Source organism: Tenrec ecaudatus, chromosome 17 (genome assembly GCF_050624435.1).
Source record: "Tenrec ecaudatus isolate mTenEca1 chromosome 17, mTenEca1.hap1, whole genome shotgun sequence".
Taxonomy (NCBI): Eukaryota; Metazoa; Chordata; class Mammalia; order Afrosoricida; family Tenrecidae; genus Tenrec; species Tenrec ecaudatus.
Genome location: NC_134546.1, coordinates 24,116,973 through 24,137,462, shown reverse-complemented (window position 1 = coordinate 24,137,462; position 20,490 = coordinate 24,116,973). Strand labels below are relative to the sequence as shown.

At 39.9% G+C, this 20,490-nt stretch overlaps 1 protein-coding gene across 3 annotated transcripts in view; it reads right to left on the bottom strand.

The window, feature by feature from the left end:
* TTC27 (tetratricopeptide repeat domain 27) overlaps positions 1-20,490 on the bottom strand; it is a 156,560-nt gene that overhangs the window by 104,728 nt on the left and 31,342 nt on the right. For all 3 annotated transcript variants that reach the window (XM_075535540.1, XM_075535541.1, XM_075535542.1), the window contains exons 8-9: positions 9,599-9,711; positions 8,171-8,237 (exon numbers count right to left, since the gene is read on the bottom strand). In XM_075535540.1, coding sequence (XP_075391655.1) covers positions 8,171-8,237; positions 9,599-9,711 — 180 coding nt within the window. The remainder of the gene's footprint in view (positions 1-8,170; positions 8,238-9,598; positions 9,712-20,490) is intronic.

Here is a 20,490-nt window from a genome sequence, read left to right as displayed (position 1 = left end):
GGAGTTGTCGTTGTTCTCCTGATTTTTTTGGTGTTATTTTGTAATTTTTAAATTTTTCCATAGTTTATCATTTTTATCATAGCTTACTTAGTCTTAACTGAAGAAGTTCACCAAATAAAAAAAATTTTAGAGTACAATAACTGTATTTAAGTCTTGCTTAATTTCTCTAGCATTTATAAGATCCGATGTGTAGGTTTCATATTTGGTTAAATGATCACTTTGGCTGTTTAATGTTATAAATGATTTTAAAATTGTCCCCAATTATTCAGAAACTTTTGGCAAAATGACAGAGTAGGCATATACATAGAAGAGGTGTCCTTATGGCTTAGTGGTTAAGTACTCTACTTCTAACTGAAAGGTCAGGGCCTGGAAACCCACTAGCTGCTCTGCGGAAAGGATGTGAAAATAAGCCTGTGAAAAGATGACAGCCTTGGAAATTCTATGGGGCTGTTTTACCAGGTCCAATGCGGTCATTCTGAGTCAGAAATAGCTGGACAGCAAAGGGGTGGGTTTGCTGGTGTGGTTGTTGTCAGGTGCTGCCAAGTCAGTCCCAACTCCTTGTGAAGCATCCTCAGGAGTGTTTGTTGAAGTTTGAACTTGTAGCCACTGCGTCAGTTCATCTCCTGGATCTTCCTCTTTTTTTGGTGCACTTCTACTTTACCACGCATGATGTCCTTTTCCAGGGACTAGACTCAAAGAACAAGATCTCCTCATCCCTGGTGCTCTGGAGCATCCTGGCTGCCCCTCTCTTCGGAGACTGATTTGTTTATTCTTTGGCAGTCCGTGGTACTTTCAAGCACAATAAAGCGGCCTAAAGATGTCAACCAGCAGTTCTCAACCTGTGTGTCACCTCCCTTTGGGGTTTGGGGGTTGTCGAATGACCCTTTCACAGGGGTCGCCCAAGACCATTGGAAAACACATAAATAATATACGTAATTACATATTGTTTTGTGATGAATCACTATGCTTTAATTATGTTCAATTTGTAACAATGAAAATACATCCTGCATAGCAGATATTTATGTGACGATTCATAACAGCAGCAAAATAACGGTGATGAAGTAGCAACGAAAATAACTTTATGGTTGGGAGTCACCACTACATGAGGAACTGTGTTAAAGGGTCGTAGCATTAGGAAGGAAGGTGGAGAACCACTGAGGTAGAGGATTACAAATTGGGCTGTTTGAAACCATCAGCTGCTCCACGGGAAGAAAATGAGGCTTTCCACTCCCATCAAGACCGACATTCTCAAAAAATAAAACAATAAAATTGGCATTTCTACACTATCCTCCAGGGTCGCTGTAGAGTCAGAATTGGCTCAATGGCAGTGTGTTTGGTCTTTTGGCTAGGACTTAAAAATATATAATTGCTTTTTTATGTTGCCCTTGTATTTTGAGACCTTACTCATTACTACTAGTGGCTTTTTTGCAGTTCCTTTAAAGATTTCTATGCATGATTCAATGCATAGTCATATTGTCTGATAGTTTCACTTCTTCATTTCTAATCTGGATACATTTTATACCTTTTTAATATTTCACTATGTTGGACTTACAAGCAGACATTCTTGTATTGGGACTAATTTTAAAGGAAAAAGATGATTCATCGCTGTCTAAGATTCCCGGTGACTTAGTGATTGCACATTAAGCTGTGATCCGGATGACCAAAGTTCGAAACCACCAGCAGCTCTGCAGGACAAAGACTGGGCTTTCTACTCCCACAAACAATTACAGTAGAAGGCCTCCTCTCTATCCTGTAGATCACACAAGTCCTATCATATATGCTTTGCTGTCACTCCTAAAATAAGATGCACAAGTAACTCCGTTCAACTCCACTTAACAAGTATTACACCCCCTGTAGAACTAACCTATAAATACGAGAGAGAAAACAAACATGCTGGGCTATCCTACTTATTCCAGGACAGGGTGTAATCATGCTATACAGCACAAACTATCAAACGTACTACTGCTAATTCTCTTAGTTATATAAGCTATCTTAAAATTAATAAATATATAGATATATGTATTCCAACTAATAAAAAATGAAATAAATTAATATTCCCTAGAAAAAATAGGTGATAATTTTAACCTGTAAAAAATGGCTAGCCAAATATCTAATGGACATAGATAAGTATTTATTAAGTAGCTATAAAATTAATAAAAGATGAAAACCAAATCAGATGCAATCAAATCAATTTTCACACCTGGCAGCTTTGTGTACTGTAGAACTGGTCCACAGGGTTTACTTGGCTACAATCTTTATAGGAATATTTTACCAGGTCTTTCTTCTGTGGAGCTGCCAAGGAGGTCTACCAAAGTCTCTGGGTTCGCAGTTGGTCGCAGACTGCTTGCACCGCCCAGGGACGTCAAGGTAACAGCATGAAGAAAAAAGCACGTGTAATAGAATGCCTAACTCTCAAAGGCCTTTTTGCATTTTCCACTGAGACACCTTCAGGCTGACGCAGGCAAGGCACAGGGCCCGTATGAATTCACACTTAAGCAAAACATTTGCCAATAAAAACTGAAACACCTGTATGAACTCACTAAATTGCTCCCATTTCCAACAATGAAAGGAAATTAAGAACATTACTGAATGTCACTGGCTTGGCTCATCTGAAAGGAAATCACTTAGATAACACAACTAATTTTAAATTATCAGCCTGATTTCAACCAAAATGGGTCCCTAAAACAATACGGGTTATTTTTACTATGACTCACTCGGTTTTTCTACAATGTGTAGATACAGTATCTCAAGAACAGCAAGCACGACATAATGACAGCCTTGAGACTGCAAAGCATTCCTATTCAGACAAGCTCTGGACATTACTGAATTGAAACATTTCCCCAACATACCTCACTTGTATTTGAATACACTACACCAACAAAAATGGCCACCTACTAAGAGTTTTCAACAATTTAATAAAATTCGGGACTAGTTACAACTGAACAAGATCACAGCTAAATCGACAGTCATTTGTTTATTCGATGAATGTTTCTTAAATGGCCACTGGTTCTGATCCCTCCAAGGACGTGGAATCTTCTGTAAGAATTAGTCGACTTTCTACATATCTACTTGTTCTTTTCTCTACAGAGAAACCCTGACAGTTCACCTTCTAACTTTGATAGCTCGCCACCCCCTGCCCATGCCAGTTCCAGGCTACCATGCTAATGCCAAAGGGAAGTGAATGCCCTGCAAGAAGTAGTATCCTCCCCAGCTCCATCCCATCCTTCACTGTTCCAGATCTAGTCAGTTCCAATAGGTCATATGGATCATGCTCGAGAAACAGGAATCCTCTCCTACAAGCCAGGGACAGGATGCCCAGCTCATCACTCAGGCTTGGGTGCACTTGCCTCCCCAACTCTGCAGTACTTTCATACACTTTCTGCCGTTTGAGCCTCAGCATGCGTCTTCAGGGCTGGCCTGGGGCAGAGCACCAGCTCCCTCAATTTATAAGGCAAGAGGTTGTCTCCTTCCCGTTGTCGTCAGGTGCCACCGCAATGGCTCTGAGTCACAGTGGCTCTGTGCAGAGAAGAACAAAATCCGCAGTCCTGCGCCATCCTGACAATTGCTCTCAGGTTTGAACCCACTGTTGCAGGCACTGTGTCAGGCCTCCCTCTTCTGTGCAGCCCATCGACTTTCCCCTAACCCTGTCCTTCTCTAGGGACTGGGCTCTCCTGACAAGTCCAAGGTAAATGAGATGAAGTCTCATCATCCTTGCCTCTAAGGAACATCCTGGCTATACTTCTTCCAAGACAGATGTTTGGGTTTTTTGGTTGTGGGGGCAGTTCATGGTACTTACAGTATTCTTCACCAGCACCATAATTCAAATGTGTCGATTCTTTGTTCTTACTTAGCCAATGGCCAAAGTTCACATGCATATGATGGAACATACCACAGCCAGGCTCACTTATCAAAATTGACAGCCTTGCTTGACAGCACATGAAAGAGGTCTTGTGCTGTGACTTACTCACTGCAGTACGTCGTTTGACGTCCTGACTGCTGTTTCCATGAGCACTGACTGTGGACCCAAGCAAGACCAAATCCTTGACAATGTCAATCTTTTCTCCGTCTATCATTATGTTACCTACTGGCCCAGTGTGAAACTTTTGGTTTTCTTTACCTTGAGATGTAATCCCGACTGAAGACTGATCTTTGTAAGTAAATGCTTCAAGCCCTCCCCACTTTCGGCAACCAAGACTATGTCATCTACATCTGCATCTCAGGTTGTCAATAAGCCTGGTGATTGCAATCCTGACGTCACATTCGTCTTCATACAGTCCAACTGCTGGGCAGTGCATTATTTACTGTGGCGCTACTGGCCAAGGTCTCTATCTCCATCCAAATGACCTTTCCCTGCATGGGTCTGGAAAGAAGGCATGGTGGGGAGGGAAGGGGGAGGGACCGGACAGGGATGGTACTGAGTGGATTCACCTGTAATTGTGAATAGGATTCCATGGAGTGCCTTGCTGTGTATAAAATGGGCCTCCTGAGAAGCAGGAGGAAGGATTTCATGACTAGCAAGAGCCATGAGTGGAATATTGCTTCTGGATCCAAGATCCCCGTGCAGTGAACCTCCTGGATCCAGATAACAGGTATCCCATGAGAAGAGCAGCAGCAGAACCAGGAGCCCGAGCATGGGACGGAGGGATGGATTTCCCAACCCACGGAGCAAGTAAAGCAGAGTGCTTGCTTGGGCTAGCCTGTGGAGGGTGGCGCCTCTGGACACTCAATTCATGGAGCTGGGCCTGCTGACCCACAGAGCTTCAGACTGAGGCTTACCGCAGAGTGTTGTGCCCGTTTGAGCATTTATTAGCAGACATGAAACTTTGTAATATGTCCTGGTAAACAACTACCCTGAGCATTTCTCACTAGCATTGCGATTTGTGAGCTTCCTTAAAGAGCCCCTTTAATAGCGAATTTTGTCTCTGACTTTCTGTGTAGCCATTTCAATGGATATTAGCACCCAAAAATAGAACAACCATTAAAGTCACCACACTGGTTTCTGATGATTTGCTCAGCATAAACAAGCGGCCATCTAGCCAAGAAACATCAAAACCCACATGGAAGAAGCACAGCAGCCTGTCTGACCACAAGGTGTAGAAGGGACTAGTTATCAGACATCAAAGAACTAAAAATCATATCAGTGAGTGCCCACCTTCCCGATATGTTCACTGAAGACAAATGTGTGTATAAGCAAATGTGGTGAAGAAAGCTGATGGTCTGCGGCTATCAAAAGATATAGCATCGTGTCTTAAAGGCTTGAAGATAAACAAGTGGCCATCTAGCTGGGAAGCAACAAAGCCCACGTGGAAGAAGAACACCAGGCTGTGTGACCATGAGCTATAGAAGGGATCGGGTATCAAGCATCAAAGAACAAAAAATCAAATGGGTGACTGCAGAGTAGAGACTAAAAGCCCATTGGTAGGCAACTGGACACCCCCTTACTGAAAGGTTATGGGGAGAAGAGCCATTTAGGGTGCAGGGTAGCAACGATGAAATATAACTTTCCTCTAGTTCTTAAAAGCTTCCTCCCCTGCCGCCCACTTTCATGATCCCAATTCTACCTTACAAATCTGGGTAGACCAGAGCATGTGCATTGGTACAGATAGCAACTGGAAAGACAAGGAATCCAGGACAGATGACCCCTTCAGGACCAGTGGTGAGAGTGGCGATCCCTGGAGGCTGGAGGGAATGTGGGGTAGAAAGGGGGAACAGATTACAAGAATCTATGCATAGCCTCCTCCCTGGGAGATGGACAGCAGAGAAGAGGGCGGGGGAGACATCGGACAGTGTAACATATGACAAAATAATAATTTATGAATTATGAAGGGTTCATGAGGGAGGGAAGAATGGGGAGGGAGGGGGGAAAATGAGAAACCGATATTAAGGGCTCAAGGAGAAGGCAAATGTTTTGAGAATGATGATGGAAACAAATGTACAAATGTGCTTGACACAATGGATGGATGTATGGAGTGTGATAAGAATTGTACAAGCCCCCAATAAAATAATTGGGAAAAAAATTTCTTCCCTCAATCTTAAAATATTGATGTGGTCTTTTCTTTTTTACTCATTGTTATATGTTATGTTACTACTGTTTCATCCTTAACACATTATTTCGTTTTCTTTACTGTTTCAGTTGAGTGTACCAGGTTGTGAAACACAGAAAGGTTGGTTGTATGGAGATAAGAACTGATAAAGGGTTTGTAGGGGATGTGTGTTGGGGGCGCAGTAAAAAATGAAGGCAGGAGCAGGAAGGAGCACTAGAACTGAATGTGATTACACAACTAATGTTAAAGATGATTTAAGCAGGGGGAACAAAAAAAAGAAAATGTCCTGAAACATTGATTGTACAATGCTTCTTAAAGGATTGAATTATATGTAGATTATGTGCCAATAAAACTGTATGAAAGGAAAAAAGAACCCGGGCTCCCAAGTTCATCCTGTTCTCCAGATCCCATACCTTGTGCTGCGCCCTCACTCCACTAAGCTCTGTGTCCACATGCACCTTCCCCAACCACTGGTCTCACACAGCTGCACCAGCCCACCCTTGTTCCTTGACCCTGCTTTGTATTTCTCCTGAGCTCTTCCATTAAAGAGCTATTTCTCTCTGTCCACAGCTACTTCCCCCACAAGGATGCAAATTGAGATCGATTTACCAGCCCAGATGTTTAGGAAAGACTCGATGCACAGTATAGAATAATTACTGAGTTGATATTAGCTAAATGAGAAAATGGAAAGGTACATAACATTCTTTTAAAAGTACTTTCAATCTACTTGTTTAACATATTTAAAATTTTTAACATAGGTGCTTGTCAAATTTCTTAAATACAGACATTTCCACAGTTACCTAAAACAAATGTACGACAAAGATAAACATCAAAGATCTCTATAAATACTGAAATGGGGAAATAAAACAGGTACTCAGAGAGGTCAAGAGACTAACATCTAGCCAGCTCCAAGAATGCAGTTGTTTTCAGAGTTTCTATTATAGTACAACGTAAGTTCATTATAGTACAAAGCTTTTCTTCCCATCCAGGAAAAAAGTACTTTCTTTTGCCTTATCCATAAAATAACAAAGGAAGAAAACACATCAGAATCCTAACTTGATTCTTAACTACGATAATAAAAATGCTTTGGAAGTGATAGATATGAAAGCAGCGTGTATTCGTTAAAGGAAGGGTGGATCTTCTTTTCATCCATAAGGCGAAGGAGGCGGGTGACAGCTTCCTCTTCCTGCGGCTTTTCCTTTCTGAAAATGCCTTTGATCTTATAAGCCCAACCATCTATTACTCTATTTTTCATTTCACTGTCTTTCTTCTCCAATATGTTCTTATCTATTAAATTTACTTTCTTACGGCCTTTCCCCTCCTTAATGCTCTAGAGCTGTGGTTCTCAACCTGTGGGTCACGACCCGTCTGGGGGTCGTCAAATGACCTTTTCACAGAGGTTGCCCAATTCATAACAGTAGCAAAATGACAGTGATGAAGTAGCAACAAAAATTATGTTATGGTTGGGGTCACCACAACATGAGGAACTGTATTAAAGGGTCGCGACATGAGGAAGGTTGAGACCACTGCTCTAGAGTGAGGTAACTCTCCAGAGATTCCACTGAAACTAGAGCTAAGCAGTGCATGCCTCATTGTCAAAGCCAATAGCTTTTCTCTTTGTCCACATTTCTCTTGACTGCTCCTCCAGCTCTGGGTCATGAACAAACACCTCTGTGCTCCTGATACCTTCTCCTTCCTTGGCCTCAGTTCTCCAACCACCCTCTCCTACTCCTGCTCCGAGCTCTCTGATGTTTTCTCCTCAACGTTCAGGTCGGCCTCAATTTTGAACATAGCAGGTTGCAAGTGTTACTCTCTCACTTCATTTACTCGTCCCACAAACATTTACTAAATATATAACAAGTGGACTAGGCCCCGGATTTAAAAAAATGAACAAGGACTATTTGGTTACTGCCCTCAAGCTCGAGCAAGTGCCAAGAAAAACAGTTATGTCTAAATCAGCAGCAAGACATGTGCTGCTTAACAACTCGACTGGTTGGCTGGCTAGTTGTTTTTCCCTTAATGTCCTAGATGGCAGTGTTTCAACATGAGCAGTGTGAAGCAAGACTACGTCAGAGGCGAGATCATTCAGAAGGGAAAACCGGAAAGAGAAAGGAGACATCACTCACAGACGTAAACGCCAGCAGCTCCTCTTCAGTTAACTTGTGAACTGGATTATTCTTTTGTAAATGTGTGCTTTAAGTAGAAAAATAATAGTAAAATTAATGTCTTATCTACTAAAATATAAATTTTAAAAACCAAAATAGATTTATATTTGAGAGTACACATTTCAGTGTTATTGCAAATGTAGGCATGAGCATGCCAAAGATAAATCTAATAAGGCTGATATACTAAAAATCAACATAATTTACATTACTAGTAAAAATAAGATAGTAAACACCAAGTCTTAAATTCCAGGATAGGAAAACCTATAGAGAGAGTAACTGGATTAATGTATAAAATGAGGACAAGAGCAAAGAAGACGTTCTAACACTGATGGTGTAATGATTGTACAACTCTTCTTAATATGATTGAACTATTGAAATATATAGTGTGTGATCTATACACCAATAAAACTATTAAGTAGAAAAATTTTTAATTTACTGGTTTCTGGTCTTTATTTATTATGCATACTTGAAAACCAAGAGTGCTAGTCTTCCCAGGGAATTATCTCTTTCCACTCCAGGAGTCTGAATCGCTAAAAGATTCCTGTAACCTAAGGAAGGATTCCCATGCTTTATGTAAAATCAGTCAGGTATACTGAGAATTGAAGCAAGCTCTAGAAAGGGAAAGAGTATTAAGTCATCCCTTAGACCAATCTATGTAATCTCTGACAATTCACCTTCTCTAAGTCTCCTTCTCAGATCAACCCAGCTATTCAAAATGTCCAAATCACTTCTTCGCAGGGGGCACCATCAGGGAAATGAGACATACCAGTCACAGAAACAAAATCACTGTTCACATCCTTCATGTTTACCCAGTTTATGGCATCCAACAATCCACTGATCTCTAATCCAGAGGCATATACATTACATCAGATGTTCTAGAAGTCACAAAATAACCACGTAGTTTTGACAAAACAATGAAGATTTAAACAGACCATAAAACTCTTTCAGTTTTATTTTTGTGGAGTCTGTGGGGATAAAACCGTATCCTCTCAAAATAGTGACTTTCTCCCAATTTTGATAGTTCCATTGTGACTATGTATGAAAATACTCCCGTGCTTTGGAAACGAACACTGAAAGGTTCCAAACTCTAGGCCTTCCCGTTGGAAGTAGGCACTGTCCTTGTAACTTTGTCTAAGTTTGAAATTGTTTCAAACTGAGGGGTTTGGGGGGGTGGCTATTTCCAATATACACAAGACTTAACAGTATTAAAAATAAGTATCGTCAAAATAGTCATTCTCATTTACCTTTAATACTTTATAAAGAGCCTTTTTAAGAGTCCCATAGTCACCTGGTCTTCTTGAGCCCTCCCTAAATAAAGATGTCTTACAAATGAAAAAAAAAAGGCAACCGTGCAGGTATTCAAAGTAGCCAAGTAAGTCATTAACATACCAAACTCCCAGGATGACAGCAAGCTCTTCGGCACATAAGTCAGGCATCTGAAACTGTTCACAATCAGCCAACTGTATCTCATTCAGAACAGTATCGTCATTGAGCTCAAGATTCTGATGGCACAGAAGAGAAACGGACCAAAAATTAAATGTGATTCCTTTGGCAAAGCAATACATAGTAGATGGATGGATCGTCAGGAAGTGATAACTCAACTTTCAGCTTTAGATGATATTTGCATTTGGCAGCCTATTTTGAAAGAAAAAAAAAGAATCAAATAGGAGCCCATATAAAGTAATGGAGCCCTGTGTAGAATTGGAGGGCATGGTTTCTACACCTCGGAAATAGACTGAAAATAACTATGGAGCAGCAGCGATCACAGCTGAGCCTGGTTCACAAAAGCCCCTTTGCTGAAATTTTATGTACATTTCCTTATTCACCCTCACAGTAATCAGACAATAGGCACTTCTGTCCCCACTTATAAATAAGGAAAGTTGAGAATCTAAAACTTGAAGAGACTGACTTAGAGCCACACTGAAAGTATATGAAAGTATCAGAATTCAAAACCTATAATGCCACTAAATTCTAACCTACTTAATAAATTAATTAACCTAACCATCAACTTTCCAACTCCATCTCAACAGCAGACAGTTCAATTTTGAAATACAAGTAATTTAACAATGATAGCAATATCACGTTGATAAGTTGCTTCTAAAATGTAGGTGGGTACACATAGAATCTAGAATTTAAAAATTTGAATAATAGAACCACATCTGAGTACTTGATCTCAAGAATCACTATAAAGCTGTAACAGTATGGATCAGAAGGAAAATAAGAACATAAATCCATGTAATGGAACAGAATCCAAAATCTATACCACCAGCTGTCACTGAGTCTATTTTAACTCCATGTGGTTTCATGTGCACCAGGGGCAGGCTGTGCAGTAAGAATTTCCATGGCAGATTCTGGAAACAGATTACCAGCCTTGGCATTCAAAGAGCCTCCAGGTAGATGCGAACTGCTAGCCTGCCTTTCAGTAACCAGCTGCCAAAATTTAACCTCCCACGTGTATTACTGGTAGCTTTTGCAGTGTCTAAGTGATTTATCAGGTAAAGAAAGTATTTCTAATTAATGACAGTAAAGCTGGCTACCTACTCTGGAAAAAAAAGAACAATAAACATTAAAAGATCCCCATGAACAGTAGTCAAAAGAAAATTGAAATCAGAATGGCCTACCACCAAAAATATAAATAAATAATGACAAAAACCAATGCCATCCCACTGCGTATGACTAGACATAGCAACCCTATAGGAGCGGACAGAACTGCCTCACAGGGTTTCCAAGGAAGCAAACCTAGATGAAATCACACAGCCTCATCCTTTTCCCCTGGCTTTGAACTTTGGAACCATTGACATTTCAGTCCGTAGCCCAAGGCTTGAACCACTGAACCACTCAGTGCCCTGCAGTCCAAACATGATGGAATGACTAAAATTTAAAAGACTGATAATAGTAAGAGCAGCCTAGGATATGGAGCAGCTGCAGGTTCTTACACTAAATATACATTTAACATATGGCTTATACAATTTTACTCCTAAAAGTAGCTACCCAAGAAAAATGAAAGCATTTATATACATAAAAACAGACACCTAAGTATTCATAAGAACCTTATATGTAATAACTCAAAACTGGAAGCAATCTAAATATACACCAACAAATGAACAAATTAAAAGTCTAACCTAGTGGAAATTCTATTTAGTAATAAAAAGAACTGAAACATGTAACCACAAAGATACAGGTAATAACCCTCAATTATGACAGGATTCTGTTAGCTCTCCATATATTTAATATTTCTCTTTCTCAAGTTTTCATTATTGTCTTTTATTAATATCTTTATAAATCTGATCTTTATTTGCCTTTGAAAGCTAGAAACATTGCACGTAAACTTATAAATGTACTTTAATAACATGCATAAAAATATACCAAAAAAAATCGACTCCAGCAATGGGAAAAAAGTTCGGTGACACTAGTGATTTGTCAGTTGCAGTAATAAATGCACTCATGGAAGGTTCTCGGACATCTGGGTTATCCCTGGATTTTTCTTCAGTCTTCCTTCTTCATGGCCCAACTTTCGGATGCAAATGAGGAGACTGAAGTAAAATCCCATGGCTTAGGTCAGGAGCACCTTAGTTTCCATAGAACTTCCTTGCTTTCAACACTAGAAAGAGGTCTTATGCAGCTGATTCACCCAATGCAATGAGTCATTTCAGCACGCGACTGCTGCCTCCATGAACAACAATTGTGGATCCAAGCAAGACGGAATTCTTTTTCGTTTACTTTTTTGGTTTTAACTTCTTGTTGTGAACCAGATGAAAAATTTACGGAGCAGATCATCTGTTTTACACTCAGCAATTCTTACACATTTTGCTTCATTCCATTAATTGCAAAGCCTTCAAAGTGACATCACTTACCCTAGTTCTTCTTTTCTAACTATCTGAACTTTGTCCTTGGGTTAATAATGCTGCCCGTTTGATCTCATAGGGTTGACTGCAAGACGTAATTCTTGGCAACTTCGGTCTTTTCTCCATGTGTCCTAGAGTTACCTACTGGTCCAGTTATCGAGAATGTGTGGGTCCTTTTTTCTTTTCTGTCCTTCAATGTAAAGAATACCTTGGTGACATCAAGTTCGAAATCCAGCATTCTTGCCATTTGGACAATTTTTCCACCAATCTCTTCTCTTATCCTGATGAAATAAATGCATGGAGGGTGTTCACAGAACTCAGCATTTTTCTCCAAATCCCTTCCATGTGTTTTTCTGTAACATACTCCCAGGAAGATGCTGTGTTCTACAGACACTGAAGAACTTAATCCTGCCAGAAGCCAATTACTGTTCCTGTACCTCCACCCTTGCAGACATTATAGGCAAATGCAGTCCACAGATAATGCCTTCACCGTGGCGAGTGCACTTTGATCCACAGGATGAGCCTCAGTTGTCCGATGGGAATGGGACAAACTATTTCCTCCCACATGAGGAGGATGTCCTAGGGTACAAGTGCAGTTCATAACTGCAACACCTTTTACATCAGGTATCACATGGAAATCTCAGAAAACCATGTAACAAAGTAAAAATGGACAACACATGGCACATTATTTCATTCTTAGGAAATTCTAACAAATGCATCTGTAGTCAGTGAGAGCACATCAAGGGCTACTTAGGTCAAATCAGTGGGAAATTAATAGTCAATGGGTAGAATGGGCTCTGACCTGAGGGAAAAGCGTCATGCCTTGGTTAGCAAGGTTGATTGGTACGTTAAATAAAGAGGTTTATAAAAGTTCATAGAAAATAAATTTAGAAGATAATGGAAATTCTCCATAAACCTTTTGAAGCCTAGACAGCTTTCGACAAATCTCATCAAGCTGCACGACTAAAACTGGTCCTTTTTTATCTGCACGTAAATTGTACTACAGAAGTTGACTTTGTAAAAAATGAATCTTGAAAATACAGCAAAGCAACAAGATAACAACATTACATACATCCTAGATTGTAGAAATTAAAAAGAATGACAATACTAAGTGTTGTCAAGGAGTCAAGTATGTATAGCAATGAATTCTCATAACTGATGGTAGAAATGTAAATAGTACAAGCTTTCTGAAATAGTTTAGTAGTTTCTCACATAGTTACAAATATATTTACCACACAATCCAGTCATTCCAGTTCCTGGTATTTACCCAAAAGAATTAAACTAATATATTCACACAGATACTCATATATGAATGTTCCGTAAAGCTTTAACCATAATAAAAAATAACTTATCAACAGGTGAATGAAAAAAAAGTGTATTGTGATTCATCCACACAATGAAATATTACACATCAACAAAAGCAGTTATAGCAAACCCTGGTGGCCATCCATTTTCACCATAGGCCTTTCTACAAAAAAACTGAAGCTACATCTATAATTTATATTTTTCTGTCACATTGAAAGGTTTTAAAATAAGATAAAATGAATGTTTTCCTAATGCTGTGACCCTTTCATACAGTTCCTCAAGTTGTGGTGGCCCTCCAACCATAACATTGTTTTTGTTGTCATTTTGTTATTTTTGTTGCTACTTCATCACTGTAGTTTTGCTACTGTTATGAATAGGGAAATCCTGTGAAAGGGCCGTTCAACCCCAGAAGGGGTCCATGGCACACAAGTTGAGAACCGCTGCTCAAGAGTTTCCCTACAATCACCATTTTATATCACACCGGGTTCTTTCTATCAACGTGACTTATTAAAAGTCAACACATTTACAGAGTACTTATACATGTCCTCTAAATAAGTGTGATGTGGGAAAAGCAAATGAGGGACATAGACTAGTAACGTTCCCAGTTTTCCACCTATGCTATATATCTATAATATGATGGGAAGCCCCAATTCAGAAAACCCAAGACATGTCACTGTTAGCAACAAGAGACCAAAATAGTTTCGATCTACAATCCAGATTTTCTATGTTCTTATAGGGTGTCCATGAGTCAGAATGGACTTGAGGTGAACTTCATTTTTCGGTTTATTCAGCTCCTTTGCTCCATGAGACATGACATCCAGTCTGCCAGAATACCTACTTACCTAATTAAGGCCCAAAGTGTAAAACAATATTCCACCAGAATCACACTTGATTCTCCTAACACTCTCCTCAATCATTGTATCCATTATTACCAATAGATGAGACTGACAATATTACACATGGAGTGAATATTTACTTTCATTAGTCATGGACTGTTTCAATTCTCCATGACCACAAAACTTTAATAATTCGTGTCCAATTTTCTGCCATCCATTAAAAAATACAAAACAGAGACTGTCTCCTGATTTCCACATCAGAGTCGCTCACAATTGTACGCTTACTGAACCATCCTATTCAATAGATTTTATCTATCTACTATTCTCTTCAACATTGAACTTGGAGTTTGAACTTTTCCTTCAGGTTCTTCAGCTTGAGAAATAGCAAGCACACTGTTCACTTTGGGTCCTACCTCCAGTCTCCATACATTTCACAAGACTACTCTGTCTTTACAAACTGCCTTCTGAAATGTTCTGTTCACTCTTGTACTTCATTTCTTCCTGTTGCAAGTTCAGGCTCCTTGGACATTCACTTTGGTCTTTTCTTTCTTTCCTATCTTTTTTAATGAACCTTTCCTTTCTTCATATATGATATGCTTATTGTTTAATGTCACCCCACAACTCCTCTGGTCTTCAGTCAATAGTAATCAATGTGCCAAATTTATCCCTTGAGATAAACCCTCAATTCAGTCAGAATTATACAAGGTTGCATCTCAGCTCTCAGTGACCTTGTTTCCATTTCTTCAGCCTCCTCCTAAACTTACAATATGAGCAACTGGCGCTCTGTCAATGGTTGCAGGCTGGCCTTGTTTCATCTAATGATCTGAAGTTTATTGGTCTTGCAAAATTCTATCATGCAATCTTTAGCATGTTTTTAGTATCAGGGTCACATATTCCAACTACCACTCTTTGCCCTTTGTTTCCAATTATCACATTCCAATCAGTAATTAGCAATGCATCTTGATTGCAGGCTTATCAACTTCAGACAGAGATTAGCAAAATGCTTCTATTTCTGGCTTTAATGCGAAATAAACTAAGCATTAAGTTGTGTATCATTTTTATACATTCCTCATAGCAAATGACATATTTGTCATCAAAGGAGAAATTTTACAATCAAATTTCATTTAAAAAACAGGCTTAGTGAATAAAATACTTAGATTCCAAAATTAAATCTCTTTTTTATAGATTACCTTACAGCTTATACACGAGGCTTATGACAAACTTTTGGGCTTAGGGCAGTGGTTTGGTCTACATTAAAAAACTTAAAGATGGGAGGGTGGAGAAGGAGGGGAAAAAAGAAGAGCTGATACTAAAGACTCAAGTAGAAAGAAAATGTTTTGAAAATGTTGATGGCAACATGTGTACAAGTGTGCTTAATACAATTGAATAATGGACTGTCATAAGATTTGTAAGAGTCCCCCCCAATAAAATAAATAACTTAAGGATGTACACCAATATGCACTGTAACCCTTTTCACAGTATCCAGAAGGTGAAAAATATCTAAATGTCCACTAACAGAGAAAGAGAAACAAATGTGGTAGATTCACACAACAGAGTATTTTATTCAGTCATTAATAAGAAATGAAATCTTGATGCATGCCACAATATGGATAAACCTTAAAGACATGCTGACGTCAACAAATCAGTTACAAAAGACTAAATATTTTAAGATTTCACACTTATATGAGATAAATTATATATGTGTGTACGTGCGTGTATAATCCTGTAGGATTATAGGATGACGGTGTAGGTGTTACTTAACTGCAACTGTGAAGCTAAAGAATTGTGTATAGGTGCCAAGCTGGCAAGGGGTGGATTGAGATAGTTAAGGTTTATTGTGCCAACCTGGCAGATAAACACATGTTGGATTAACTGAAGGGTAGAGATATAAGTGGCTCGGTGAGCCTTGCCTTCTTAGTTCTCGGGTCTCTTGCTTTCTGATGGTCGGACCAGGGTGCAGCTACCTTAGCCAGCTCCCTGCATCAGCTGGCAAGGCTCACTTCCTGCAAGATATCCCTGGGAAGAAGCTACATGGACCTACCCTTGTACAGTCCTGGGTATTGGAAGAGCCGTGTGGAGACCCCTGCCAGCGCTGAGATGCTTACACCCTCACTGATTCGGTTTTACTCCTGCAGTCGGCATCGTGTGTTTTGTGAGAAGGACGATGATTTTGTAATAGGTGTCGGACATATGGGCTAATGTTGGACTTACGGGCTTAGACAGAACAGGGTTGGGATGCTTTCTTAATGTACACTTACCCTTTATATAAAATTCTCTCTTATACATATGAGCTTCTGTGGATTTGTTTCCCTAGTTTACTCAGAATAACACATTATGGATATGTATTTTAATTATGAGTCATTACCAGGAGTAGGCAAGATGGGGGAAAGCAAGCCTTTGTTTAGGGGTATTGATGGTGGTAGAACAATTGGGAAAAAGAAAGCAGAGACCACTGAACAACTTGAAGAATGTAATCAACATTACTCAATTGTCTCTGTAGAAACTAGTAAATTGGTACATTTTTATTATGTATATTTTCACCACAGGAGTCCTGGTGGCTCAGTGGTTTTGCATTGTGCTTACCAGTAAGGTCAGCCTTTTGAAACCACCAGTCACTCCACAGGAGACTCCTGTAAAGATTTATAGTCTCGGAAAAACCCACCAGGGCAGTTCTAACCTATCCTACAGGGTCACTATGAGCCAAAATCAACTCACTGCTAGTGAGTTGATTACATCATAATTAAAACAGGTTTAAAGCTTAGGAAGAGGGCCTACTCTATACAAGAATGGCCGAAAGCAAGCTTCAGCCTAATTCCCTCACCAGCAGCAGGACAACAGCACAACAAACACTTGTTTCCAATATGGCTCTACTTCATGGGCTGCACACGGAGTTTCTAAACCTTTCCCTCCCTTCGGTCTCCTCTTGGAATCAACAGCAGTTTCCCACTAACTTATCACAAAAGCACACAACGGAGTACAAAGAGCGAGCCCAGGTGAGTTACAGTATGTCATCAAAGCCTTCCTTTGGGGCTCCTGATGCTGCCATTCTTCCTACCCTGGGCATCGCTCTCAACACAGAACAGAATGAAGAGAAGAAACACCTGGGCTTCAACGAGCGTACATTTAACCAAAAATGTTGGAATGAAGGCTATAGAGCCAGAAGATAAAATGCTAACGGCCCTTGTAAAAACAGCTAGAGAGGCACTGGTTAGAAAGGGGCAGGAAAGTTGGGCCAAATAATTTTTTTTTTCCATCATGAGAACCATAAATTCAAACTACAAGAAGGGAATTTATCAGCCAGGTCAAGAAAAGCATTTTAAGGCAGTAACCAACCCATTAATAAGAATAACAAAAAACAGATCACAAATCTGGGAAAAAAGAATTTAGGTAATAAGTCATTTTTTAAAATTATTTTATAATGTAAACTCAGTGCTAAGGCTTACAGTGCAGTCTATTAGCTTTAAATTCAACAACTCAGCAAGACTCCCACTGTCTTACCTGCTTCCATTATTTGCCCTATTCCCACCTACTTTGTGTTGGATGTTGGTTTCCCCTTCACTCAAAATAGCACCTGTCTATCCTCTAGCCTAAGAAGTACTGTTGACACAGTGGGTTAAGAGCTGAGCTGCTAGTCCCTGGGTCAGGAGTTCAAAACCAACACTGTTCCATGACAGAAAATGAGGCTCTCGCTTAGAAACTCACAGGGTTAGGTCTATCCTGCTCTATCGGGTCACTATGAGTTGGAATTGACATATCAGGGAGTTTGATTTTGAATTAGATCCTCTAGCTTATATTTTCCCCTTCCACTCCCACCCCTGGTAGGCAACAAAGTTTATTTCTTTTGCTGTGAACATCTTTTTCTAGACACCTAAAATGCCTAAGAACAGAGGTGAAGATGGCACAAGACTGGGCAGGGTTTCACTCTGTTCTACATCGGGTCACGAGGAGCTGCCACTGACACGACAGCGCTTAACAAACACAACAAATGTCTTCTTTGGTAAAATGTGTATCCCTTCTGTCCATCTTTTTTACTGAATTATTCATCTTTTTCTTGTTGAGGAATTGGGAGCTTTCTATAGATTTTAAAGATGATACCCTTATCCGCTATGTCCTTGCCGAAAATGTTTTCCTAGTCCAGGGACACTCTTTTTACTCTTTTGATGAGTCTTTTAATCCACTTAGTGTTCAATTTTTAGGAGGCATCAACTAAGCCCACATGGAAGAAGCACTCCAGTCTGTGTGATCCAAAGAATTTTAAATAATAAAACCTAAATGAAAAGGCAGGGATTCTAACAAAGCTTAAATTATAAACGCCCAATGTGCAGAATGCTCTGGATGTTGGTGGAAGCCCAAAATCCATTTGCAGGGCCCCGCAGGAATTAAGTCTCCAGTGAAGCCCCTCTGAAAGCAGTCTAGGGCACCCCGTACAGAAAGGTCACGGGGAGGAGACGAGCCAGGCAGGGCGCAGTATAGCAACGATGAAACATACAACTTTACTAGTTCAGTGGTTCCCAAGCTTCCTAATGCCGTGACCCTTTAATACAGTTCATGTGGTGGAGACCCCCAACCATAAAATTATTTTCGTTGCTACTTCATAACTGCAATTTTGCTACTTTATGAATTATAATACAAATATCTGATATGCAGGATGTATTTTCATTGTTACAAATTGAACATAATTAAAGCATAGTGATTAATCACTAAAACAATATGATTATATATTGTGAAATGACCTTGGGCTGCCCCTGTGAAAGGGTCGTTCAAGCCCCATAGGGGTCACGACCCCCAGGTTGAAAACAGCTACTCTATTTAATGTTTCCTCCCCCCACTATCGTGACCCCAGTTCTACTTTACAAACCCAGCTAGACCAGAGCATGTACACAGGTACAGATAAGAGCTGGAAACACGGGAAATCCAGGACAGATAAACCCCTCAGGGCCAACAATGAGAGCAGCCATAGCAGGAGGGGAAGGGGAAGGTGGGGGGAGATAGGGGGAACCAATCACAATGATCTACATATAACCCCTTCCCTGGGGGATGGACAACAGAAAAGTAGGTGAAGGGTAAGACATGAAAAAACAATAATTTATAAATTATCAAGGGTTCGGGGGGAGGGGGCGGGAATGAGAAGCTGATACCAAGTGCTCAAGCAGAAGGCAAATGGTTTGAGAATGATGAGGGCAACAAATGTACAAATGTTCTTGACTCAATGGATGGATGGATGGATTGTGGTAACAGTTGTACGAGCCCCCAACAAAATGATTTAAAAAAAGAAGAAGGGAGAAAATACCATGGCTTGGATCAGAAGTGAAAGTAAAAAAGTAAAGACAGAAAGACAGACAGTAGTCCAGGATTGTGAAGAACCTAGCTATCAGACAGCATTGTGAAGCCGATCGTAGACCATAAACTTAGGTTAAAATGTGCATCTATCATTTGATCTTCCTTTTGAGCCATTTTATAATTATTTCAGTTTTTAATAGTGTCTGCCTTGTTTCTGATTGAGGATGCTCTCAGTTCTGTCGTTTTTGTTGGCTTTTGTGTTTGGCTTTTTCATGATTTCTGTAGATGAAATGCAGGACGGGTGAATCGAGAGGCACAGTAACTGAATCAATCCTCACCTTGGGGCAGGGCATGGGAAGTTGGGGAGAAATGGGGAGTTTCCAACAATGAGAAGAAAATATCCTGAACTGTTGTTATGATTATAAAACTCTTTGTAATGACTGAACCATGGCGCTGTGATTCCACGCAGGGCGGCAATCCCCAAGGGTCCGAGTTCGAAACAAGCAGGCGTTCCTTCTATTCCTATAGCGAGTCTCAGCCTTGGAAACCCACAGGGCAAGTTCTGCTCTGTCCGATAGGGTCGCCATAAGTCACAATTGACTCGATGGCAGTGAGTTTCAATTTTTAATTAATTTGTATATGTGAATTATATGCCAATAAAACTATTTTAAAATAAGTTGTTGAATAGATTTACTTCTGGGTTCTCAATTCTTTCCATTGGTCTGTGTTAATTGAGAAGCCCAAGACATTTCAAGTCTCTTTACTTTCCATTCTAGTCATAAGACAGCAAATCTAGTAGAAACGAGAAAACTTAAAACTTCATTCGTTCTTCTTTATATAGTTTTTCAAGAGAAGTGATATATAACTGACTGTATTTATCTTGCTTATTGAATTCTAGAAGAAAATCACCCTGTTAGCTCTACTCAAGAGTTTAGAGCAGTGGTTTTCAACCTGTGGATCGTGACCCCTTTGGGGGGTCTAAGGACCCTTTCACAGGGTCGCCCGATTCATAACA